Raw genomic sequence first — 26,515 nt, 5'->3', positions numbered from 1 at the left:
GTGGAGAAAGAGTGCGGTGAGAGCTAAGGACAAGGGGCTCATCTGCCTGTCCACAAGACCTCTCGGGAGACACATTGTGCAAATGTCAAAGCCTTCCAAGTCAGCAGCAAACGCCTGCTGAATAAAAAAAGTGCTGCAAGTTCACTTGCCCCTTTTTGGGAAGTGTTTCAATACCGTCAAATTGGGTGTTATTCAGATCACCTCACAGACAATAGCAGCTGCGGCTTCTTCCTAAACATGCCAGGATGTGATGCGAATAAGGCACGGCTTGCCCTGCTATTGAAACCCCTCCTGATTCTTTCCCAAACTGTGTTTGCAGCAGCTGACTGTAAGAGCCGAGGTGGCGCAGTGGTTAGGGTGCAGTACTGCAGGCCACTTCAGCTGACTGTTATCTGCAGTTCAGCGGTTCAAATCTCACCGGCTCAAGGTTGACTCAGCCTTCCATCCTTCCGAGGTGGGTGAAATGAGGACCCGGATTGTTGTTGGGGGCAATATGCTGACTCTGTAAACCGCTTAGAGAGGGCTGAAAGCCCTATGAAGCGGTATATAAGTCTAACTGCTATTGCTATATGCTTGCAGTGGCTGCTGGATATGGAGTGGCCGGTCCTGTGCCTCTGCCTGCTGCCAGTGCTACCCACTGCAGTCCCAGTTGCTGCAAGTGAGCAGCGAGCATGTCGAGAGCGAAAAGCAGGACTCACCTGCGGCACCTTGTACTGCAGAAGGTGGCGAAACGTAGAGAACAGCTACCCTCCCTTTGGGAAAGATCCAGAAGGCGTTTCAATAGCCGGTCAAGCCGGGTCTTATTCAGATCACATCCTGGCATGTTTTGGAATAGGGAAGGCACAGCTGCTATTATGGACAGTGGCGGCAAGATACTGCAGGATTATTTTTATCTCCTTCCAAAGCATACGGACGACGGGGTGAGTTCTGTTTTTCGCTTTCGACACACCTCTTGCAGCAATTGGCACAAGTGACTCTTGCGGGCTCTTCGTCCTCCTGACAGCCCTGCTCTAGGTCACCCTGCTGGACTGCTCCTGCTTGACAAGGGCCAGAGTTCTCACAACCACAAGACACAAGCTGCGTTTCCCAGAGAGCCTCCTGGTTCTCCTGACCGCCCGGATGTTTCTGACAGGATTTGGCCCAGTTTGAGGCCTCCTCCAATCTCTGCCCAACCTTCATGGCGGCTATTCCTGAGGGACTTGAGTTCAAATCATCCAGAGATTTTTCTCGATCTCCACAGACGGTTTCTGGACAAGGAGAGGGAGAAGCTGCCACCTCTGAAGACGCCTTTGTCGGGCAGGGAGACATTGAGAAGGGCATTTTTTTTCCCTACTCCCAAGCCCATCATCCCTGCCCTCTCCCCCTCAGAGCGCTTCTCTTTCCCGCCCTTTCTTGAATCCTGGCACTTTGCCCACCAGGGGGCGCCCTCTGCAAGGACAAGGGAACATCAGGCGATTCCCTATTGGACCAGTGGAGGGCGAACGTCACAGCTGACGTTCCAGAGGAGGCTGGGAAGGAAATGACAGCATAGTGGCTTGCCTCTCTAGGACGCAGCCCTCGCTCTCCTTAACCCCTGAGGCTCCGAAGGGGTCGGAGCGGCTGCGGGAGAGTCTGGCGGGGCAGTTCCAGACGTGCACGGGGTGAGTTGGGAGCTCTTCCCTGGCAAAGGGAGGTGGAGGACGGGGAGACTCGCGCCTGGCCTTCCTCCAGGTTCAACCCCGGGTCCCATGGTCCCCAGCCTCCCTCTCCCTGCAGGGGGCAGCGGGGATCCCCAGGAAGGCGGAATGGACCCCTTCCTTACCGGTGTCCGGGGAAGAGCCCGAGTGGGGGGAGAGGAGGGTCGGCATTGCGGAGGCCCAGCAGGAGAGGAGAGAAGCCGGGCGAGGAGGAGGCAGGATTCGAACCAGGCTCCCCGGGGGTCCGTTCCAGTCTCTGGAGGGGGAGAGAAGCGCTGCGGCCTCTTCAGCTGCCCCCTTCCCTGCCCTACTCGCGGGACCTCGGCCCTACGCTGGGATGAGCCTCTTGGGGCTCCGGGCAGGTTGGGTGAAGGTTGTTCAGTGGTTGAATTCCACTTTCTAATTCTTGGCTTTTCTTTTTCTTTCCATCTCAGATACAGAAACTGGAATCCATTTGTGGTCTTTGCACGGCAAAAGTTTCTCTTGTGGGAGGAAAAAAAGAGCGGAATAACTTGCAGGGATCCGTCCTGGGACACCAGAAATGGTCCCGTGAAGGAAAAGGCATCTGGAGACCCACCAGAGTCCTTGGACCCATCTGGAGTTGCTCTGCAGGACAGAGAAAGGATGGAGACACAAACTTTTGCCAAGGAGGGAAGCGGAAAAGGCTCTTCAGCTGCTCAGCCTGGGAAGGGGGGGAAGCCCTGGAGAAGGACTGGGCAGAAGATCCTGGAGGAGGAAACCATCCACCCTCCAGAAGATCAGTCTCAGAATTTCATCCAATCCAGGAAGCTGAGGGTCCCCGAGGTCTTTGCAACCGACTCCATGACTTTTGCAGGCGATGGCTGAGACCAGAAAAGCACACCAAAGCCAGATGCTGGACCTGGTGGTTCTGGAGCAGCTCCTGGCTATCCTTCCCCCAGAGATGGAGGGCTGGGTGCGGGAGTGTGGAGCAGAGACCAGCTCTCAGGCGGTGGGCCCTGGCTGAAGGCTTCCTCCTGAGCCAGGCGGAGGAGCAGAAGGAGCAGGTCCAGTTGCAGGTGAGAGACTTTAGGGAGGTGAAAAAGGAATAAAAATATGTTGAATACTTCACCCCTCCTTCCCAAACTTCTCTGACATTCATGATACATGATGATGTCCCACAAATTCTTGTAGGAGATGGTTCCATTGTTTCTCACTCAACATCACTGATGGATTTGGGGGGGCTTTGAGGTTGCGTTCCTAATATAAGAATGCACTTTATGTTGTGTGGTGTATGTTAATTCTGCTGCTTTTTCCCTTTCCCCTATTTGAAGTGCTGCACTGTGGAGATCAGAGATCCCGAGGGAAAGAAGAACCCATCAAATCCCCCTCAGAAGCTATTTTTCAATGGGATCCTTTGGGAAGATCAAAGTCTGGACACTGCAGGAGGTAATCAAAGAGCCACCAATCACCCAGAAAGATCCCATTTGTCTCCTCCTCTTCTGTAGTATACCTCCTCTTATATTGTTAAATATGCATTTTGATATTATATTGTCATTACAGAGAAACAGAGAATGAAGTTTTCTGCTTTTTACGATGGAGCTCAAACAGCGGTTGAACTCCAAATCAAGTAAGAAAGAGAAAAGTTTTTAGATTTGTATTGTTCTTTCCTTCAGGAAGTGAAGCGGGTGTGCAGAATTCTCTCTCCTTCTATTCCCGCCCCCCCCCCCCCCTGTTCTTCCTGGATTATTTTGTATTCCTGTGTGACACGGACAGCATAATAGCAGGTTCAAGTTGTCCACCAGCTTAACTTCCTCTGTAGACTATTACTACAATGGATTGTCATTTCTACCTCAGATTCTGTTTAGGAAATGTTTTTAATTAATCAGTCAGTCATTCCACTGACTAATTGTTGTCACTGCCAGGAAATTTCTCTTTAGTTGTAGGTTAGTTCTGTCCTTGATTAATTTCCATCCATTGTTTTTTGTCCAACCTTTAGTTGCTTTGGATAATAAGTTGGCCTCCCCTTCTTTGTGCTAGCCTCTTAGATATTGCAACACTACTATCGTTGCATTCCTAGTTCTTTTTTTCATTAAACTGGGGATACACAATTCCAGCAACTGTTCTTTATATGCTTTGGGGTGTTTTTTTTTTTGGCAAGTGTAGCCTACTGCTGACTCATGTTTAAGTGATTGTCCACTAGGATTCCAAGATCCCTCTTGCACTTTCTACTGTTGAGCCAGGTATCACCTATTCTATGCCTGTGCATTTAGTTTTGTTTCCTAAATAAAGAACCTTACATTTCTCACCATTGATTCTCATTTTGTTAGATGGGGCCCAATCTGTCGACCCTTCTATATCTCAAGCTTACCTTATGGATTGTTGGTATTCCTGTCAATTGGTTCTTGTCTGCAAATGTGCTGAGTTTCTTTCTATCTCCTTGTCTAAATCATTGATGAAGATGAACAGATCTTGTGAATCCTCATGTTCTCTTCTTTTTTCTGTGTTCAGGAGAGTCTTGTCTCCTTCGAGGAGGTGGCTGTGTATTTCTCTGAGGAGGAATGGTCTCGGCTGGATCCTGACCAAAAAGTACTCCATTCTGAAGTCATGCTTGAAAATCATAGGAACGTGGTCTCTCTGGGTAGAGTTTTCTAGTCCCCAATCAGAGAGTTCAAGAAGACAGATTACAGTTAGTGTTGTTTTTTTTAATTAAAAATCACTGATCAAATATCGTCTCCTGGCAGAGAGAAGGGAAGGATCTGGCCTTCTCATATTCCAAGGAAGGAAAGCAATGTCTCTTTGCTTACATCACGGGTCCTCAGACTTTTTAAACCGGTGGCCAGTTCATGGTCCCTCAAACTATAGTGTGATCTGCCTAATGACCGGCTGAATGGGCCTGGCCAGGTGGTCGTGTGACTCGGTGGGCATGGCCGATTTAGCGGTCCATTTTACCTTTGTCCTTCCTAAGCCATTCTTGCTCAAAGGCATCTATTTATTTAATAAGACACCCCCCCCCCGCTCCCTGAAGGGAAAAAGTGCGCAAACTTTCTTGCCTCTTGCCTAACTCCATACAGCAGCTTTAGGTTCCTTAAAATAGGCCATTAACAAAAGAATTAAACAAACAGGATTTCCTTCCAAATAACTCCTGATCATATGTTTCAGATGACCACACAATAAACCAGACTGAGAACTGCACCAATTAAGACGGTAACTGAAAGCCCCAGATTTGGGAAGGAGAACTGCTCTAAAAGCCATTAACGTTGCATTTACAATACAATACAATTTCTCTGAATGCACCGTATAACTTTATGTAAATCCATTTGTGATGAATTTAACCCATGAAATGACCTTTTGTGACTACTTCCAGCAATATTAATCTGCATTTCCTACTTTTATTTAAAACACAGATTTCGAATTATATAAACCCCGTTGAGATTGTCTGTAGGCAGACAAACACAAACCCCACCGATTTGCTCTCTCCTTCTCTCACACACCTCAATCTGCTTTGAAAGGTAAATATTATATATCTAGAAAAGGTTAGGGACAGAAGCATCCAGTAACCAATGTTCCCTCTAATTTTTTTTCAATGTGTGCGGAAAAGTATAGTGTTTGAGCAGAACATTTTCATGTCTGAGCACCTGAATTTTTTTTTAGCCATAATTGCCATCATAGCAGATGTTGGGGGGGGGGCAAGGAGGAAAAGGGTCCCCTCCCTCTCCCTCAGACCCCCAGGAAGGAAGGAAGGAAGGAAGGGGAGGGAGAGGGAAAGGAAATGGGAAAGAAGAAAAGGAAAGGAAATTGAAAAGAAGGAAAGGAAAAAGGAAAAGAAATGGGAAAGAAGAAAGGAAAGGAAAAGAGAAAGGAAAGGAAATGGAAAAGAAGGAAAGGAAAAAGAAAAGGAAATGGGAAAGAAGAAAGGAAAGGATGAAAAAGGGAGGGAAAGGGAAAAGGAAATAAGGAAAGGAAAGGAAAAAGGAAAAGAAATGGGAAAGAAGAAAGGAAAGGAAAAGAGAAAGGAAAGGAAATGGAAAAGAGGAAAGGAAAAGGGAAAGGAAATGGGAAAGAAGAAAGGAAAGGATGAAGAAGGGAGGGAAAGGGAAGGGAAAAGGATAAAGGAAATAAGAAAAGGTAAGAGAAAGGAAAGGGAAAGGAAAGGAAAAGAGAAAGGAAAGGAAAAAGGAAAGAAAATGGGAAAGAAGAAAGGAAAGGATGAAAAAGGGAGGGGAAGGGAAAAGAAAAAAGGGAAAAGGAAATAAGGAAAGGAAAAGAGAAAGGAAAGGAAATGGAAAAGAAGGAAGGGAAAAGAAAGGAAAAAGAAAAGGGAAAGGAAAGGAAGATAGAAGAAGGACTGAAAGGGAAAGGAAAGAGTGGAATGGATTGGTACTGCTCAAAAATCAAGTCTCAAGATTCCGTGGACCCCTTTGGCTCAGGCAGTCCAATTCCACGCTGGTTCCCTCTCTCCCTGAAGCAAAGGGATCGCAGAAAGACTGCCGAGCCCAGAACGGGGCTTCAGACAATGCAATGCCTGAGAAACCCCGGATGTGCAGAGAAACGCAGGCTACAACCAGCGAATAACGTTTTCCCAGGAACCGACAAAGCCCCATAGCACTCTGCAGTTTGAAACTTATGCACGGTGTTTTCTTGTTATGTGCGCGGCTGCGCAGCTTAAAGCGAACATTGCCAGTAACCCCCAATATGTTAGAACCACTGCCAAAACTATGAATGTTGCAGCACTATGGCCGTGCACAATTACAAATGACAGCAGAGACACTGAAACATACATCCTACTTATTACCCCACCCCACCTTGCCGAGAATTACCCTGCAACAATTTAGCAAGCCATCAGTTCCTTTGCCTGTTTGCTGCATTTGCAGAAAATATAGGGCTAAAGTAGTGAGAGATCATGTGAGATCAGTAGCTCAAAATCTCACAGTACTGATCTCATGTGATCTTGCACTATAGTACATTAGGCCTGTTCCCTGCTAACTGAGGCCTATATCAAATCTGGCCGAAGAGCCCTTGCAATCTGATGAGACTTTGGGGCGGTGAAATTGCCTATCTTTAAGCCTCCCAATCTTTTCAGTCTCAGCATGAAGAGCGTTTACAAGCCAATGGGAGGCTTCAAGCAAAGGATTTTGCCCCAAAGTTTCAGTTCTTATAGCTCTCTGCTGAAATTACCCCACCCCAACAAATCTTAAATTTTCTCTAAATTCCTTCTAGGATGATCTTCTTGATTATTCCTTAACTCAAAACTGACTTTGAGTGGGATTTGAATATATATAGATAATTGTAAAGAAAGAGATATTTTCTTAATATGTTCAATGTTTTCATGACTCATGAATTTAAGAAATCATCATGTCTATATCACAGCAGCGTAGGCATCCAAATACAACATGATGGAATTTTGGAAAAATTCAGAAGAAAATTTGTTGACTTTCTATAGTTTGACCTTGTTATCATTTTCATTTCTCTTTTCCTTTGAAGGTAATAATGGGGAGGAGAATCAAGATTCCTCTGAACTGTTCCAAGGGATCAATGCTAAGGATGAAAAAGAGAAATTTGGAATTCAAATGGAATTAGAAAGCCATGAGAGAAACCAGTCATATAATTGGAATCAGGAAAGCTCATCTTCCACCGATGCACAACAAGAAAAAATAAGGAAAAAATATATTGCCAAAAGTGAGAAGCTAATCAAAGATAAATTACATGTAAACGAACACTATTTAACTCAAAACAAAGGAGAAGATGCTATAAGACACAACAGACAAAATTGCAATGAGACATTTATTCTTTCCATTGGAAATAACTTCCTTAGATCTCAAAAAATGATTCACACAAAAAAGGATCCTTATAAATGTTTGGAATCTGGAAAACATTTTAGAACAACTAGGCAACTTACTTCCCATGAAAATATTCATACTGGGGGGAAACAGTGTTCAGAAGCCCAGGCAACCCAGTCCCTCCAAGCAGCAGGAGAGAAACCATATAAATGCATGGAGTGTGGGAAAACCTTTATTCATAGCAATGGACTTAGAAATCACAAAATGATCCACACAGGAGAGAAACCATATAAATGCATGGAGTGTGGAAAAACCTTTGTTCTGAGAAGTAGACTTACTATCCACAAAAAGATCCACACAGGGGAAAAGCCATTTAAATGCATGGAGTGTGGAAAGACCTTTGCTCAAAGAGGTAATCTTACTTCCCATAAGATGATCCACACAGGAGAGAAGCCATTTAAATGCATGGAGTGTGGAAAGACTTTTGCTCAAAGAGGTAATCTTACTGCCCATAAAAAGATCCACTCAGAAGAGAAACCATTTAAATGCATGGAGTGTGGAAAAACATTTGTTCAAAGAGGTAAACTTACTTCCCATAAGATGATCCACACAGGAGAGAAGCCATTTAAATGCATGGAGTGTGGAAAGACCTTTGCTCAGAGATATAAACTTATTACCCATAAGATGATCCACACAGAGGAGAAGCCATGTAAATGCATGGAGTGTGGAAAGACCTTTGTTCTGAGAAGTAGACTTACTATCCACAAAAAGATCCACACAGGAGAAAAGCCATTTAAATGCATGGAGTGTGGAAAGACCTTTGCTCAAAGAGGTAATCTTATTTCCCATAAGATGATCCACACAGGAGAGAAGTCATTTAAATGCATGGAGTGTGGAAAGACTTTTGCTCAAAGAAGTAATCTTACTGCCCATAAAAAGATCCACTTAGAAGAGAAACCATTTAAATGCATGGAGTGTGGAAAAACATTTGCTCAAAAAGGTAAACTTACTTCCCATAAGATGATCCACACAGGAGAGAAGCCATTTAAATGCATGGAGTGTGGAAAGACCTTTGCTCATAGATATAAACTTATTACCCATAAGATGATCCACACAGAGGAGAAGCCATGTAAATGCATGGAGTGTGGAAAGACCTTTGCTCAAAGACGTAATCTTGCTTCCCATAAAAAGGTCCACTCAGAAGGGAAAACATTTAAGTGCATGGAGTGTGGAAAGACCTTTGCTCAATGCAGTTATCTTGCTTCCCATAAAAAGATCCACTCAGAAGAGAAACCATTTAAATGCATGAAGTGTGGAAAGACTTTTACTAAGAGCAATGCTCTTACTTCTCATAACAGAATCCACACAGGAGAGAAGCCATATAAATGCATGGAATGTGGAAAGAACTTTGCTCAGAATTATTATCTTACTACTCATAAAAGGATTCACACTCGGGAGAAAGTATCTAGCAATAGCAATTCTACTTTAGACTTATACACCACTTCACAAAGCTTTATAGCAGTCTTTGAGCAGTTTACAAAGTCAGCATATTGTCCCCAGCAATCTGGGTCCTCATTTTACTGACTTGAAAAAGATTAAAGGTTGAATCAACCATGGTCAGATCAAACTCCTGGCTGTGGGTAATTAGTTTGTAGTACTGCATTCTAACTTCTGACCCACCATGTCTATAGATCTGCCTTTCCACCCTGCTTCATATTATTTAATGCAAGTAATAAATGAGAAACACAACGATAAGGATAATTGGGTTATAAAGTGATGCAAATGTCAGTGTTCCAAGGAATGCACTCATTGAAAACAGAACTCCAAGGCAGGTAGGTACCTCAAAGAACAGATTATTGGACACTTTATATTGGCATAACTGGTGAAAACCGACTCTGAATTTTCCCATGGCTTTTTCCTGGTTAAAATCAAGTTTCCCTTTCACTGTTCAATCCAGGTCCTGCCCAGTTTCTTAATTACTTGCTCCTCCTCTGCCCATCCACCTGTATGAATGCCCTTGGTTCCCACAGGAAAACTTTACTGTTTTGGCTACAAAACTCCATCTAACTATTTTACCCCTCCCACCATTTGTGTGGCAACCCTGAAGCCTCCAAGATTGCTTTGGCCAGATTCACTTCAGGGTTGACAGCTGAATTAGAAAATTGAACTGATGGGCTCTTTCTTCTAATTTTGTGGTGATCTTACCTTCTTCATGTTGCCCATCTGTGAACCTACACAATCTTATCAATACAATTAAAGTGATGTCTGCAGGACTGGACACCGTATTCAAATTGGGGACTGACTAAAGCCCTATGTAGCGAGTTAGGACCTTCTTTTTCTTGATGGTGATACTTCTGGTAAGGCATCCTAGGATTTTGTTTCACAGCCTTCACAGCTGCCTGTTCACACTGTTTACTCATTTTGCAGATATCATTTTTTCACTGCAATGGTAACTTCACACAATTATGTGAAAAAAGTGCTGTTTTAATAGTTCTAGTGTTCTGGAAATATGGATACCTTTGCATCTCTTCTGACCTTTGTCCAAACATGGATTGTTGAAGCAAGTAGTTTTATTAAGGGAAAGCAGCGGTGGGGACATATGGATGCATATTAAGTTTCCTTAAATAGCCAGCCTACTGGCCAACTCAGTCCTTGATTTTGCAATAATTTATTTATTACGTAAGCATTTGAAGTTACAATAGTAATACCTTCCTCCCTCCCTCCCTCCTTTCCTTCCTTGTCCCAAATTAGAGATACTCCAGAAGTTCGGAATGAAAACCTCTCCAGTGTGCTAACATTGCAAATGATCAATCAAAAAATCATAGGGGTCCAACTAACGTGAAATTAAGAATTGCTTCAGAAAACTACTTCAGTCCTTTCTGATGAAACACCCAGAAATGGGAATGGGAATTTTCTCAGATAGGAAGATACAAAAAATAATCAACCTGCCAATAAAGGAGAAAATGTGTCACTCATAGTTGAAATGAGGGGTCCTTGGTGCTCTCTGAGCTAGATTTTTTTGGTTGCCGACCTTTCATTACCCAAAACTCAGGAACATCATCAGTGCACCTATCAACTTCAGAGGGTACCAAGGACCCCTCAATCCAACTTGTATCTGCTGTGTCAAATTAAGATCTGAGTCAACCAGTACGAATGCAGAAACGGAACCTTTTTCGGTTGGTCCAAGACCTGTTGTGATGGAATAATGAGAAATGTCAATGTAGATTTTGTGCAAAAAGCTTCAGGTTGAACAATTTGTCTTTCAAACAAGGGGTCAGAATGAACAGAAGCTGAGAAAATGCATGGGTAAAATATATTTTTCTAGCGTTAGGGCCTTATATTTATCCTTTTATGGTGTGCTAGGGGCTAGAAAAAAGGATAAAGGTAACTTAAAAGAAAATTAATGGTGTGCTTACTGTTCTGATCCCCTCCTCCATCCAGTAACGAAAGCCGAGACATGCTTAATGAGAATGTCCTTTAATAACAAGACCAAACTCTCGGTGGCTGAAAGCCAAGTAAACAAACAGATAAAGACCTTGGCAGCAATTCAAACAAATTCTGGCAGCAATCCAGCCTGCCAAGTTAGTTTCTCTTTAGTCCAAGCGTTGACTTCTGCAAGAAGGGCGTGGCACAAGCAGTCTCTTTTATAGTCTGAAGAGGAGCCTAATGGCCATCAGCTGAGCGCAATTATACCTCCTGTAATTATGTAGTTGTTCTTGACGAGTAGCTCTTTGACGGCGTGCATCCTGGAACAACTCAATGTTGGTTTCTGGACCACTCTCCCTTGTCTCCTCCCCACTGATCCAAGGCTTAGGCGCCACCTAGTGGCCAACCAGTCTCTCTGCGCCCTGCTCGGAATCGGAACCCTGTCCAGGGTCCTCCACATCCTCCAGGGCCGACTCATAGGGCCCCTCACTGTCGGAGTCTGGTGGCAGCTCCAACGGCTCCTGCTGGGCCACAACAGCTTACTACCGCGTTTTCCCCAAAATAAGACCTATTCCAAAAATAAGCCATAGCGTGATTTTTCATAGTGCTTGCAACATAAACCCTATCTGCAAATCAAGCTGTAGTTCAGCCCTAGTTCATCAGTGGGTGGGTGAGTGTTGGCCAGCACAGGTGGCTGCATGTGCAGGGGCCAATGGTGTTCAGAAGTACCTGTAGCCCGTGCAGCCAAGTCCCTCCAAGCAGCAAATGGAGGCAGAGGTGTCTCAGTGAGGACCTAATCTATCCCACCATCTGTCTTTACATGTGAGCGTGCAGTGGAGCTGGAGGACGAGGTTGGATAGTGGGGTTGAGAGCGCAGGGATCGCGGCAAGGCATCATCCCTGTGCCACCTCTTGCCTCACCTCACGGCAGCAACACCAGCAGAAACACGGGTTTGGAGGAAGCATGCGATCCAGTCCACAACAGCGCCTGGGCTCTGGTAGTGGGCCCGTTTCATCCTTTTCCTGGGAGTGTCTTGGCACAGCGTCTCCTTGATTGCCCTTCCCCTCCCCTGCAGTTCCCAGGAAGGGAGAGGGGAGAGAGAGAGAGAGAGAGGTGGGGGGAACAAACTGAAAGGGCACCCGGCCTCACAGCACTATGCTTTGATTTGCATGCTGCATCTCCTGAGATTCTTCGTGGAAAGGCGAGTGAGCCCCTTATCATTAGCTGCTGAATGGAGGGCTAGGCTAGGCTGGGCTGAACCAAAGACCGGGTGAGAAACTAAGTGGCTCACCTGCCTCGCCACGAGACCTCTTGAGTGACACATTGTGCAAGTGTAAAAGCCTCTCCTTCCAAGTCAGCAGCAGCGCCTGAATAAAGAAGTGCCACAAGTCCGGTTGCCCTTTGTGTTTGTTGCCCCCTTTTTGTGAAGTGTTTCAATACTAGGTGTTATAAAGATCACATCCAGGACAATAGCAGCTGCGCCTTCTCCCTAAACATGTTGGGATGTGATCTGAATAAGACACGGCTTGCCCTGCTTTTGAAACACTTCCTGACTCTCTCCCAAAGTGTGTTTGCAGCAGCTGCCTGAAATGTGCTTGCAGTGGCTGCTGTATACTGAGTGGCCGGTTCCCTGCCTCTGCCTACTGCCAGTGCCCAGGATTGTCAAGAGGATTATTAAGTGCTGGAACAAGACTAATATGCGGCCCCTCACCTACACATGGACACACGTTTCTATTTTTCCTTCCATTTTTGAGCTCCAGATTTTTGAGATGACATTTCATAACCATTCATAAACTGAAATAAAACATAAAATATATTCATAAATGAAATGAAATTGAATTTGCCAACTTAAATTACCGTATTTTTCAGAGTATAAGATGCACTGGAGTATAAGATGCACCAAGGTTTTGAAGAAGCACTTTTTTTAAAAAAAGTATGTAGGTAGATTGATGGATAGAGAGGGAGAGAAAGAGAAATAGAGGTAGGTAGGGAGAGAGAGAGTAGTTAGGTAGGTAGATAAAGGGATAGATAGAGAGAAATAGAGAGAGATAGAGAGGGTGGGTAGTAGGTAGGTAGAGGGATAGAGAGAGAGAAATAGAGAGAAAAACAGTAGATAGGTATGGAGAGAGAGTAGGTAGGTTGGTAGGTAGAGGGATATACATAGAGAGAGAAATAGAGAAATCAGTACATGGGGAGAGAGAGAGAAAGTAGTTAGGTTGGTAGGTATATAAAGGGAAAGAGAAATACAGTAGGTAGGTAGGGAGAGAGACAGAGTAGGTAGGTACTGTAGGTAGAGGGATAGAGAGAGAAATAGAGATAGAGAAAAAAGTAGGTAGGTGTTTCTGCTGGCACAGCACTTGATCAATGTAATTCTCATCAATCAAAGAGCTTTCGGAAAGGAAAAAAAAATTTGCACTCTGCAAACCTCCCCCAAACAACCCATTTTTTACAAAAATGGGCCCATTTTTTTCTTCCCCAAAAAAGCATGAATAGCCTGGGGGGGGGGGGGGCTTGCAGAGTGCTCGGGGGGTAGCAAAACTGAACAAAAAACGGGCCCATTTTTTGTCAAAAAAATTGCATGCATAGCCTTATGGAGACTTATAGAGTGCTACTGGGGGCTGGGGGAGCAAAAAATGGACCCTTTTTTGCTCTTTTCTACCTTCCCCAGCCCCAAGGAGGTCTCTGGAAGCCTCCATAAGTGTATGCACGGCCATTTTGGTGAAGGGAGCGGAGTTTTGGGAGGCAAGAAATGCTGTATTTTGTGTTTAAGACGCACCCAGATTTTCAGCCTCTTTTTTGAGGAAAAAAGGTGCGTTTTATACTCTGAAAAATACGGTAATAAGTAATGAAATTAAAATTCAATAAATTACATAAATAACTTCACTGAGTTTCAGATTAATAAAGGCTATGTCATACAATGCAGTTTTGCTATATACACTGTCAGCCTCTGTTTTGCTGCTTGCTTTTCGGCTGCCATTGAAACGCAGAGGGAGGGCATGGTATTTGGGTGAGGGAAATAATCTGTACAGGAGGACTGTTAATTGGAAGTTGTTCTCACCATTCGTTTGCGCATGTGGAAGGAGGGGAGTTTCCCGCCAAGGCCAACTGTCCGGCATACCCACCTGATGATGCTTTTTGAAGATGTCTCCCACCTGACAGCTGTGGTTATATACGATTGGACTATGGACTGGGGTACCAAGGGGAAGGGGATGAATCCTGTATTGATATCTAATGCTTTCGCGCCTTTTTACTCAGTTCCAGCTTTGCTTAGCTTCTCATTACTTATAATCAGTAAAAGTACACTTAATTCTGCAAAATGGAGTTGAGTGGTTTCTTTCTTGGTTATTAAGTGAAGGAGCTGTGACACACACAAAATATAAATAGCTAACCTTTTTGTCCTCACCTACCGTAAGTGTGCATGTGACAGAGCACCTGCCTGCCCAGACCCATAATACAATTCACCCCATCCCATGCGCATGCATGCACAACCCCCCATGCATGTGCGTCCCCCACTCCTCCCGCCCCTAGCACATGTGCCAGGTTTGGCCCTAGCAGGCCTCCCTGAAGCCTCCTGGGACAAAAAATAGAGAACGGGGGGCACACCCCCTTGCACATATGCACCTGTCTCCCGCATGCATGGCAGAGATCCAAAAATCAGCTGACCAGCGGGAGGCACACAGACATGCGCGGTACAGTCATGTGGGCACATATACTCATGTGCCATAGGTTTGCCATCATGGGTATAAAGTATATATATTTAAAAATTTGGTTATGTAAATTTTTAATAAAAAATTCCCCGTCATGGGCCCCCCCTTGAGCTCAATGGGCCTCGGAACAATGTACTGGCTGCAGCCCCTTCTCCTCAGGCCAGCCAGTGCGACACGCATCAGTCCCAGTTGCTGCAAGTGAGGAGCAAGCATGTCGAGAGCGAAAAGCAGGACTCACCCTGCTGCTCCTTGGACTACAGAAGGTGGCGAAATGTAGCGAATAGCCACCCTCCCTTTGGGAGAGAGAACCAGGAGGCATTTCAGTAGCAGGTCAACCCAGGTCTTATTCCGATCACATCCTGGCATGTTTTAGAAAAGGGAAGGCACAGCTGCTATTTCCCGTACTGGGGTTTACACGACGCTGCAAGATACTGCAGGGTTTATTTTTATCTCCTTCCAAAACATATGGGCGAGTTCTGGTTTTTACTTTCGGCACACCACTCGCAGCAATTGGCACAAGTGACTCTTGGGGGCTCTTCGTCCTCCTGACAGAACTGGCGCAGTGGTTAAATGCAGCACTGCAGGCTATTTCAGCTGACTGCTAGTTCGGCAGTTCGGCGGTTCAAATCTCACCGGCTCAAGGTTGACTCAGCCTTCCATCCTTCTGAGGTGGGTAAAATGAGGACCCGGATTGTTGTTGGGGGCAAATATGCTGACTCTCTGTAAACCGCTTAGAGAGGGCTGAAAGCCCTATGAAGCGGTATATAAGTCTAACTGCTATTGCTATTGCTTTTGGCTGCCCTCCCAGGCTACTCCTGCCTGCCATGGGGCCGGAGTTCTCAGCAATCGCAAGACATAAACTGTGTTTCCTAAAGAGCCTCCTAGTAGTCCTCCTTTTCTGACCACCCTGCTGTTTCTGACAGGATCTGGTCCCTTTTGAGGCCTCCTCAAATCTCTCCCTAGTCTTCAGGGCTGCTGTTCCTGAGGGAGGCTAGCTCAAATCCCCCAGAGATATTTTTTTTTCTCCATCCCCACAGAGGGTTCCTGGAAGGAATGAGAGGAAGATGGAGAAAGGGCCGCCTCTGGAGGCGTCAAAGCCTTTGTCGGGCAGGGAGACATTGAGAGGGGCCTTTCCTCCTACTCCCAAGCCCATCATCCCCGCCCTCTCTCTTCCCCTCAGACGCGCTCCTCTTTCCCGCCCTTTCTACAATCCTGCCAGTTTGCGCCAAAGCCACCAGGGGGCGCCCTCCGCCTAGAGAAGGCAACTCCCCTTTGGTCCACTGGAGGGCGAACGTCACGGCTGCCTTTGTAGGGAAGGAAGTGACATAATTGAGCCCTGCCTCTCTAGGACCGTGCACTCGCTGGCCTTAATCCCTGGGGCTCCGCATGATGCGGGGGAGTCTGGCGGGGGGAGATCCAGACGTGGCCCGGGTGAGTTGGGGGCTCTTCCCGTGCAAAGGGAGGCGGAGGAGGGAGAGACTCGCGCCCGGCCCTCCTCCGGCTTCAGCCCCGGGTCCCATGCTCCCCAGCCGGCCTCTCCCTGGAAGGGAGAGCGGGGATCCCAGGAAGGCGGCGGGATTCCCTTCCCTTACCGGTGTTCGGGGAAGAGCCCGAGTGGCAGGAGGGGAAGGCCCGCCTTGCAGAGGCCCAGCAGGAGAGGAGAGCAGCCGGGCAAGGAGGGGGCAGAATTCGCACCAGGCTCCCCGAGGGCCCGATCCTGTCTCCGGAGGCCTACCCAGCTGCCTTCTTCCAGGCCCTTCTGGGGGGTGGGGGGGGGTGGACCTCGGCTCTGAGCTGGGATGAGCCGCATGGGGGTCCGGGCAGGTTGGGCGAAGGTTCTAAAGTGGCTGAATTCCACTTTCTAATCCTTGGCTTTTCTTTTTCTTTCCATCTCAGGTACAGAAACTCAAAGCCATTTGAAGTCTTTGCAAGCCAAAATTTTCTCTTGGGGGAAAAAAAAGAGCGGAATAACTTGCAGGGATCCTTCCTGGGACACCAGAAATTGTCCCGTGAAGGAAAAGGCATCTGGAGACGCACCGGAGTCCTTGGACCCATCTGGAGTTGCTCTGCAGGACAGAGAAAGGATGGAGACACAACCTTTTGCCAAGGAGGGAAGCGGAAAAGGCCCTTCAGCTGCTCAGCCTGGGAAGGTTTGGAAGCTCTGGACAAGCACTGGGCAGAAGATCCTGGAGGAGGAAACCAACCTCCCTTCAGAAGTTCCGCCCCAAAATTTCATCCAATACTGGGGGCCTGAGGGTCCCCGAGGACTTTGCAGCCGAATCCATGACTTTTGTAGGCGATGGCTGAGACCAGAAAAGCACACCAAAGCCCAGATGCTGGACTTGGTGGTTCTGGAGCAGCTCCTGTTCCTTCTGCCCCAAGAGATGGAGGGTTGGTTGCGGGAGTGTGGAGCAGAGACCAGCTCCCAGGCGGTGGCCCTGGCCGAAGGCTTCCTTTTGAGCCAAGCGGAGGAGCAGAAGGAGCAGGCCGAGTTGCAGGTGAGAGACTTTATGTGTTTGAATACTTCACCCCTCCTTCCCAAACTTCTGACATTCATAATATGTGGTGATGTCCAACCAATTCTTGTAGGACATTGTTTTCTTACTCAACCACACTTATGGATATTGAGGGCTTTGAGGTTGAGTTCTGAATATAAGAATCCACTTTATGTTGTGTGATGTACATTAATTCTGTTTCTTCCTTACTTCCTCCTATTTGAAGTGCTGCACTGTGGAGATCAGAGATTCTGAGGGAAAGAAGAATGCATCCAACCCCCCTCAGAAGCTATTTTTCAGTGGGATCCCTTGGAAAGACCCAAGTCAAATCACCTTAGGAGGTAATTGAAGATCCTTCGATTACCCAGAGAGCTATCATCTGTCTTACCTTCTGCTCTTCTGTAGAATACCTCCTCTTATTTTGTTAAATATGAATTTTGAAATTATTTATTCCTTACAGAGAAGCAAAGAATGAAGATTTCTGGTTTTTACGATGGAGTTCAAACAGTGGTTGAATCTCCAAATCAAGTAAGAAAGAGAAAAGTTATTAGATTTGTATTGCTCTTTCCTTCGGGACGTAAAGCGAGTTTGCAGAATTATCTCTCCTTCTATTTCCCCCCTTGTTTGGACTGGATTATTTTTGTGTTCCTGCGCTACGCTACATGGACAGCATAATAGCAGGTTCAAGTTGCTGTCGGCCAACTTAACTTCCTCTGTACACTACTACTGCGACACAATGTTAATTTTTTAACAAGTCCTTCAAGAAATAGGAATAAATATATCATAATGGCAGTAACTGCAGGTGACCTGTTCTTTTTTCTAATACTTTGACTTGGAATTGTGCAAGATTAATTAAAAAATAAGTAAATACTCACATTGCTATTTTTAAAAAGCCTTGTTCATGACCAGTCGTTCAAAAAAAAAAAAAGCAAATCATATTAAAAAATAAAGCAGAATTTTAAAATCCAAGGCGAATGGCCAATTGAGCATGTCATAGCGATACGTTGGGCTATAAAATAATTTCCAATCCTCTGATTTGTTCCTGGATTAGGAGATCAAATATTCCCGCTTTGCAAAGGCTGAGAAATGGCATTTGCAAAGAATTTTCTCTTCTTTCTTTTCTCTCATTCATCCATTGTCTTAGACTACTACATTAATACATGATAGATAGAGCGATACATCAGTTGATCCACAAGTGGGATTACTTTATGAAAGGCACTGTAAATTCTACAGAATCAAGCAACTTGATAACACTTGCCCCAAATATTTCTACCATTTCTACCATATTCCAGCCATTTTACTTAGTGCATATCTCTGCTTTTCAAATTTGGGAACAATGGAGCGGAATAACAGAGTTGGTAGAGATCTTGGAGGTCTTCTCGTCCAACCCCCTGCACAGACATGAAGCCCTGCCTATAACATTTTAGATAAATAGCTGTCCAATTTCTTCTCAAATCCCTCCAGTGATGGAGCATCCACAACTTCTGGAGGCAAGTCATTCCACTGATTAATTGTTCTTACTCTCAGGACATTTGTTTTTATTTGTAGGTTGGTTCTGTCCTTGATTAGTTTCCATTCATTGCTTCTTGTTCTGCCTTCAAGTGCATTGGAGAATCCCTCTTTGATTTTCTCTTCTTTGTGGCAGCCCCTTATATCTTGCAATATTGCTACCTTGTCACCCATAGTTCTTCTTTTCATTAAACTAGACATACACAGTTCCCGCAACCATTACCGAGGGTTTATAAAGTGGTAGCAATACTCGATGTGATGTTGATTCTATCCTTGTCTTAATGCAGCCTATGATTGGATTGGGGTTTGGGGGGTGGGGGGCAACTGTAGCATACTGCTGACTCTTGTTTAAGAGACTCTGTAATGGACTCCCAAGATTCCTTTTGCACTTTCTACTGTTGAACTAAGTATCAACTATTCTATGACTGTGCATTTAGTTTTTCTTTCCTAAATAAAGGACCTTACATTTCTCACCGTTGATTTTCATATTGTTAGATGGCGCCCAATCTGTCGATCGTTCTATATCTCGAGCTTATCTTCTGGAGTGTTCTTATTCCTGACAATTTGGTCTTGTGTGCAAATTTGATGAGTTCCCCTTCTATCCTCTTGTCTAAGTGGTTGATGAAGATGAACAGATCTTGCGAATCTCCAATTCTGTTCTTTTTCCTTTGTTCAGGAGAGTCTTGTGTCCTTCGAGGAGGTGGCTGTGTATTTCTCTGAGGAGGAATGGTCTCAGCTGGATCCTGACCAAAAAGCGCTGCATTCAGAAGTCATGCTTGAAAACCATAGGAACATGGTCTCTCTTCTGGGTAAGAGTTTTCTTGTCCCCAATCAAAGAGTTCAAGACGACAGATTATAGTTAGTTTTTTATTTAAAAAGTCACTAATTAGATATTGTATCCTCGGAGGGTGAAGGAAAGGATCTGGCCTTCTCGTACTCCAAGGAAAGAAAGAGTCAATATGTCTTTGCTTACATGTTTTCCGTGAAGAGCATTTTCCCAATCAAATTCATGAACAGAGGCCTGATGTAGTATGGCTCAGAGAATTCCAGGGTACAGGTAATCCCAAAGTTACGACCATTCATAAGTAATTACTTAAGACCCGGTCCTGAAAATATAAATGTTGCAGCACAACAGCTGTCATTCACACTTACAAACAACAGAAGAGGCGCTGCAGCATTCGCTCCATCTATACCCCCACCCCAGCCCACTGAGACTTACATTGTGATGATATAGCAAGACGTCGGTTCCTTTGCCTACTTTGGTGAATTCGCAGAAAACAGAGGCCTAAAATAGTGAGAGATATGTGAGATCAGTAGTATGAAATCTCACACTAGTGATGTCACGTGACCTTGTACTACATTATTTTAAGCCTCTGTTCTCTGCTAACCAAGGCTTGCACGATATCCAAGTCAAAATGCTTTGCAAACAGAGGGAAGTCTTCTTAATTTTCAAAAACTGCCCCTGAATTTTGTGCAGGCATCAGTTCGTAAAGAACACAGGCCAAAAATACTGCAGTGCGAAATCACGTGTGATCAGTAACCTGAGATCTTGCACTTTTCGTCTTGTTTGATCTCGTACTAAAGTAGTTTAGGCCTCCGTTTTCTATCAACTGAAACCTGTACCAGATCTGGTCAAAGAGCCCTTACAAGCTGATAAGACTTTGGGATAGCGAAATAGCCATTCTTGAAACCTTCCAACCTTTCCAGTTTCCGCACAAAGAGCATTTAAAAGCCAATGGGAGGCTTCAAGCAAGGGATTTCGCTGCAAAGTCTCATTGCTGAGATAAGATAAGATACTTTATTTGTATGCCGCCCTTTTCCCTGGGGGGACTCAGGGCGGCTCACAGTTCAGGGGGAGGGGAGGACAAACCAAGTTACATATAGGACAATACATCGTTAAAAGCACAACATTCATACTATTCGGATAGGGTTAAGGTCTTTAGCCCCAGGCCTGTCGGGACAACCAGGTTTTAAGGGCTATGCGGAAGGTCTGGAGGGTGGTGAGGGTACGAATCTCCACGGGGAGTTCGTTCCATAGGGTCGGAGCTGCCACAGAGAAGGCTCTCCTCCGCGTGGTTGCCAGTCGACATTGACTGGCTGATGGAACTCGGAGGAGGCCTAATCTGTGGGATCTGATTGGTCGAGTGGAGGTAATTGGCAGTAGGCGGTCTCTCAAGTACCCAGATCCAATACCATGAAGGGCTTTGTAGGTGACAACTAGCACCTTGAAGCGTACCCGGAGATCAACAGGTAGCCAGTGCAGCTCGCGGAGGATAGGTGTTATGTGGGTGAAACGAGGTGCACCCACGATCGCTCGTGCGGCCGCATTCTGGACTAGCTGCAGTCACCGAATACTCTTCAAGGGCAGCCCCATGTAGAGCACATTGCAGTACTCCAGCCTAGAGGTCACAAGGGCACGAGTGACTGTTGTGAGAGCCTCCCGGTTCAGGTAGGGACGCAACTGGTGCACCAGGCGAACCTGGGCAAATGCCCCCCCTGGTCACAGCTGACAAATGGTGTTCAAAAGTCAGCTGTGGGTCCAGGAGGACTCCCAAGTTGCGGACCCTGTCTGAGGGGCGTAGTATTTGACCCCCCAGCCTGAGGGATGGAACACTTGGCCAATTAGTGGGAGGGAAGCACAGCAGCCACTCGGTCTTATCCGGATTGAGCACAAGCTTGTTAACCCCCATCCAGTCTCTAACAGCCTCAAGGCCCTGACTCGTCACATCCATCGCTTCATTGAGTTGGCACGGGGCGGACAGATACAACTGTGTATCGTCCGCATACTGGTGGTATTTTAATAGATCAAGGAATGGGCCGAGAGGGGGCCCTGCCTGCAAGACAAATACCATGGAGCAGCTGCTCCAAGGTACCCCAGAGAAGGAGCTTGCTTCAAAAATTGTTTCAGTTCTCACAGGTCTCTACTGAAATTAGCACACCCCAATAAATCTTGAGATTTCTCCCAATTTCTACTTGGTTGTTTCCCCTGATTATACTCAAAACTGACTAAGATTTTCATGCGTGCGTGCGTGCGTGCGTGCATGTAGATAGATAGAGAGATAGATAGATATATAGATGTAAAGAAAGATATATTTTTTAGTTATTTCCAAACCTTTCATGACTCACGAATATAGAAATCATCATGTCAATATCACAGCGCTATAGTCATGCAAAATGCAACATAATGGAATTTTGGAAAAATTCAGAAGTAAATTAACTTGACTTTCTACATTTTGATCTTTTTCTCTAACTTCGTTAACATTTTCATTTCTCTTTTGCTTTGAAGGTAATAATGGGCAGGAGAATCAAGATTCCTGTGAACTGTTCCAAGTGAAAAAGGCTAAAGATGGAACTGAGAAGTTAGGATTTGAAATGGAATTTGAAAGCCATGAGAGAATCCAGTCAAATAATTGGAATCAGGCAAGCTCATCTTCCACTGATGCTCCGATGCAAGACTTTCTTGCCCAACAAGAGAAAATAAGGAAAACAAATGTTGGGAATATAATCAAAGATAAATTACATGTAGATGAACACTATTTGACCCAAAACAAATGCAAAGAGCACGATAACATGTTCAAAAGTGGTAGTAATCTTATTTCCCATAAAAGGATCCACTCAGGAGAGAAACAATATAAATGCATGGAGTGTGGAAAAACCTTTGCTCGTAACAGTGGGCTTAGAAACCACAAAAGAATCCACACAGGAGAGAAACCATATAAATGCATGGAGTGTGGAAAATCCTTTACTGTGTGTAATAGACTTACTAAACACAAAAGGATCCACACAGGGGAAAAGCCATATAAATGCATGGAGTGTGGCAAGACCTTTGTTCAAAAATCTAATCTTATTTCCCATAAGATGATCCACACAGGTGAAAAGCCATATAAATGCATGGAGTGTGGCAAGACCTTTGCTCAATGTAGTTATCTTTCTTCCCATAAAAGGATCCACGCAGAACAGAAACCATATAAATGCATGGAGTGTGGAAAAACCTTTGCTCAGAGTAATGCTCTTACTTCTCATAGCAGAATTCACACAGGAGAGAAGCCATATAAATGCATGGAATGTGGAAAGACCTATGCTCAGAATGGTAGTCTTACTTATCATAAAAGAACCCACACTCGGGAGAAAGTATCTAGCAATAGCAATTCCACTACAAACTTATCTACTACTCCAAAAAGCTTTATAGCAGTCTTTGAGCAGTTTACAAAATCAGCATATCGTCCCAAGAAATCTAGGTCCTCTCATAGGCTGAATCAATTATGAGCTGCTTGTAGTACTGTATTTTAATCTCTAATCCACCATATCTATAGATTTTTATGTTTACTCATATTGGGCTTTTCTGATCCAAATGAGGCAAGGTTGAATCCAACAATAGGAAATTTAATGTGGAGAAAAGTAAGATTTTATATCTGGGCAGTAAAAACAGAATACATGAAACCTGGCTAAAAAGGGTAATGTGAGAGGGACCTGGGGAGTCCGAATGGATGATCTGTTAAACATGAGTCACCTGTGTGTGGCAGCAGCTAAAAAAAACTAGTACAATCCTTGGTTTGTATAAGCAGAGACATAAAATCAAATGAAGTATTAGTACCGTTTATAAAGTCTTAGTAAGAGCACGCTTGGAATACTGCATCCAGTTTTGGTTATCACATTACAAAAAAGATGTTTAGCCTTTGCAAAGAAGATCAGCTAAGCTAATTAAAAGGCCTGAAGATTAAAACAAATGAAAATGTTGCAGGATTTTGGTTTGGCTAGTCTAGAGAAAAGGATTAGGAGTGACAAGATAGTGGTATTCCAGTACTTGAGAGGCTGCCACAAAGTGGAGGACATCAATTCATTTTCCAAAGCACCAGACTGCAGTACAAGTAACAGCAGATATCAACTAATGAAGGAGAGAAGCAACCTGGAATTAACAAGAATATTCCTTACAGTGAGGACAACCAGTGGAACAGCTTGCCTTCAGACATTGTGGATGCTTCATCACTGGATGTTTTTAAGAAGAGACTGGACAGTCACTTGACTGAAATGACATAGGATCTCCTGCTTGAGCAGGGGGCTCAACTGTCAGCCCTAGATCCATCATTCTTCAGACTTTACAGGGCTGCCGCAACGGGAACAGAAAAGTAGCGATGGGAGTATAGTCATAAGATTATTTCACATGAGATCAAGGACAGGCTGCTGGTACCTGGAGGGGAGTGACCAAAATTTGGTGGCAGCTGAGATGGGATTGATTGGGCCATGTGATGTGAATGTCACTGGACAGGGTGAGTTAGTGTGGGTGGGGGGAAACGTGGGATTTCAGATTCAGGTTTTCCCCATATGTGCCAATATGATTTCTCTAATAAAATCTTACTTTGATGGATTTTTGTCTCGGAGTTCTGAATTGCAATGAGGAGTTTGTGGAAAGGCTGACACCAACTGTTAATTTGATCTGAATCAGAATGAAAATCACTTGTGTGCTAACATTGCAAATGATCAGGAAGACCTTTGAAAAACAATGGGGTCAAAATAACGTGAAATTAAGAACTACTTCAAAAAACTTTCAGTCCTTCCTGATGAAACATGCAAATAGGAACTTTCTCTTGAGAAGATACCAAAAACCTGTCAATAAAGGAGAAAATGTGTAACTCACAGTTGAAACAAGGGATCCTTGGTCTTCTCTGAGCTCAATTGTTTTGTTGCAGACATTTCATTACCCAAACCATCATTAGTGCACTAAGCAACCTCAGAAGGCACCAAGGACCTCAATCCAACTTGCGTCCATTATCAAATTAAGATCTGCGTCAACCGGTATGAATGCAGAAGCAGGGAAACTTTTTAGGTTAAAGACCGGTTATGATGTGATGGAATAATGACAGATGTCAGTGTAGAGTGTGCAAAAAGCTTCAGAGTGAACAATTCATCTTTCAAAGACCAGAACAAACAGAAGCAGAAAAAATGCAGGGGCAAAAGATATTTTTCAAACTTTAGGGCCCTATTTCTGCCTTTTTAATGGTGTGCCAGGGACTAGGGAAAAGTATAAAACTAATTTAAACAAAAGTAAGTACCTGGTGTGGTTATGATCTAAACAGGCATAAAATTCTCTTTGTTGCATTAAAAATTACTTTATTAACAATAAATTGTTTGGATGGCCTTGGGTGTGTGTGTACATATTTCAGCTCTTGCTGGTTCCCACCCCCAAATACGGCTTACTAAAGATTCTGTATCAAACGAGGGGAAAAATGCTTTACCACCATTGTTTAAAATTGATTTTAACCATGTTTCCATCGTTTTAAATACTTTGCTTTGCTCACTGTACCTAATCGCTTTGTGTGTCATTGTCGACTCAAATTGAATCTTTTCATACCAATGGAGTCTTGAGCTTTTCTTATTTTGCTATTTTATTTTATTTTCCTCTTTATTTATGGTTTAATGATATATCTATGTTAAATTCTCTAAAGGGCTTAAGCTTCCTAGTCACGTTTCTTGTAGTGAATTTCCTCTTCAATCCCTATGTAAAAAATTTCTTTCCTCATCATAGTTTAGCTTTATATTCCATTTTTCATGATCTTCCTTTCTTAGTTTTGTAATTTTACTATTTCTTCATTCAGGGATGAAACACCATTTACCCTCAATTAAGGAGCCTCATTATGAGGTACAATTTAGGGAATATCCATTGGTTTCAGCTTTTCCTCCGTTGTGGAACTGGTTTTTATTTTTCTTCACAGTCTTTCCGTGGGTACAGAAGATGGATCACCCGGAGTGTTTATCAGAAGAGCCTGGAGGGCCCTTTTTCTTTGCCCCTTTTGGCCGCCCTTTCATTGTGAGGTTGAGGGAATAGTTTGAGAAGGGCAACTGTATGTATTCAAATAAAGAAATGAATTTAAAAAAAAACAATCATTTTCCTGATTGTGGCTTCCCTGCCTGTGTCCCATCTTCCTCCACTTACGACCAAAGTTCTCAACAACCATAAGACACAAGCTACTGTATGCTTCCTGGAGAGCCTCTTGGTCCTCATCTTCTGACCACCTGGCTGCTGCTGACAGGATTTGGACCCTTTTGAGGCCAATCTCTGCCCATCCTTCAGGGCGGCTGTTCTTGAGGGAAGCGAGTTTAAATATCCAGAGATATCTTTTTCCCCATTTCCACATACGGTTTCTAGACAGGAAGGAGAGGGAGATGGAGATAGTGCCGTATATGGACACCACAAAGCTTTTCTTGGGCAGGGAGGCACTGAGAGGGACCTTTCCTCCTATTCCCATGACGACCATCCCTGCCCTTACCTCAGAATGATGCTCTACTCTTTTCCCGCGCTTTGCAGGGAATCCTGTAAATTTACGCAAAATCCACTAGGGGGCGCCTGCTGTCAAGAGGAGAAAACATCAGGCGCCTCCCTATTGGCCCGCTTGGAAGGGGAAAGTCACGGGGGGCCTTTGTAGAGGAGGCTGCGAAGGAAGTGACATCATAAGCGCTTACCGCTCTGGGATATCGCACTCGCTCTCCTTAACCCCTGTGACTCCGTAAGAGGTGGAGAGGCTGCGGGAGAGATCCAGACGTGCCCCGGGTGAGTTAGGGGCTCTTTCCGGCAAAGGGAGGCGGCGGAGGGAGAGACCTGCGCCCAACCCTCCTCCGGCTTCAACCCGGGTCCCATGCTCCCCAGCCGCCCTCTCCCTCCAGGGGGAAGCGGGGATCCCAGGGAGGCGGCGGGGATCCGGGAAAGAGCCCGAGTGTGGGGAAAGAAGGGTCGGCATTGCCCAGCAGGAGAGGAGAGAAGCCGGGCGAGGATTCAGATTTAGATTCAGGTTTAGTTTATTTGTATGCCGCCCTTCTCCGGGAGGGACTCAGGAGGGCCTGGGGTTAAGATTCCAACCCCACCCGAATTGTGTGACTGTTGTGCTCTCTTTTAATATGTTGTTGTTGTATTGTTTCCATATTGGAATACTGTTTGTCTTTCCCCCCCTCCCTTTTTGAATTGTGAGCCG

General features: G+C 44.9%; 1 protein-coding gene across 1 annotated transcript in view; it reads left to right on the top strand.

The window, feature by feature from the left end:
• The first annotated feature begins 2,570 nt into the window (after positions 1-2,570).
• LOC116502603 (zinc finger protein 208-like) overlaps positions 2,571-26,515 on the top strand; it is a 29,444-nt gene continuing 5,499 nt past the window's right edge. The window contains exons 1-11 of the mRNA XM_032208476.1: positions 2,571-2,713; positions 2,969-3,083; positions 3,198-3,264; positions 4,146-4,275; positions 7,119-8,955; positions 15,896-15,978; positions 16,444-17,045; positions 17,269-17,383; positions 17,503-17,570; positions 19,228-19,360; positions 21,838-22,813. Coding sequence (XP_032064367.1) covers positions 4,242-4,275; positions 7,119-8,955; positions 15,896-15,978; positions 16,444-17,045; positions 17,269-17,383; positions 17,503-17,570; positions 19,228-19,360; positions 21,838-22,813 — 3,848 coding nt within the window. The 5' untranslated portion in view covers positions 2,571-2,713; positions 2,969-3,083; positions 3,198-3,264; positions 4,146-4,241. The remainder of the gene's footprint in view (positions 2,714-2,968; positions 3,084-3,197; positions 3,265-4,145; positions 4,276-7,118; positions 8,956-15,895; positions 15,979-16,443; positions 17,046-17,268; positions 17,384-17,502; positions 17,571-19,227; positions 19,361-21,837; positions 22,814-26,515) is intronic.

The sequence above is a fragment of the Thamnophis elegans genome, chromosome 2 (assembly GCF_009769535.1).
Source record: "Thamnophis elegans isolate rThaEle1 chromosome 2, rThaEle1.pri, whole genome shotgun sequence".
Classification (NCBI taxonomy): Eukaryota; Metazoa; Chordata; class Lepidosauria; order Squamata; family Colubridae; genus Thamnophis; species Thamnophis elegans.
This window is presented reverse-complemented; position numbering and strand designations above follow the sequence as displayed.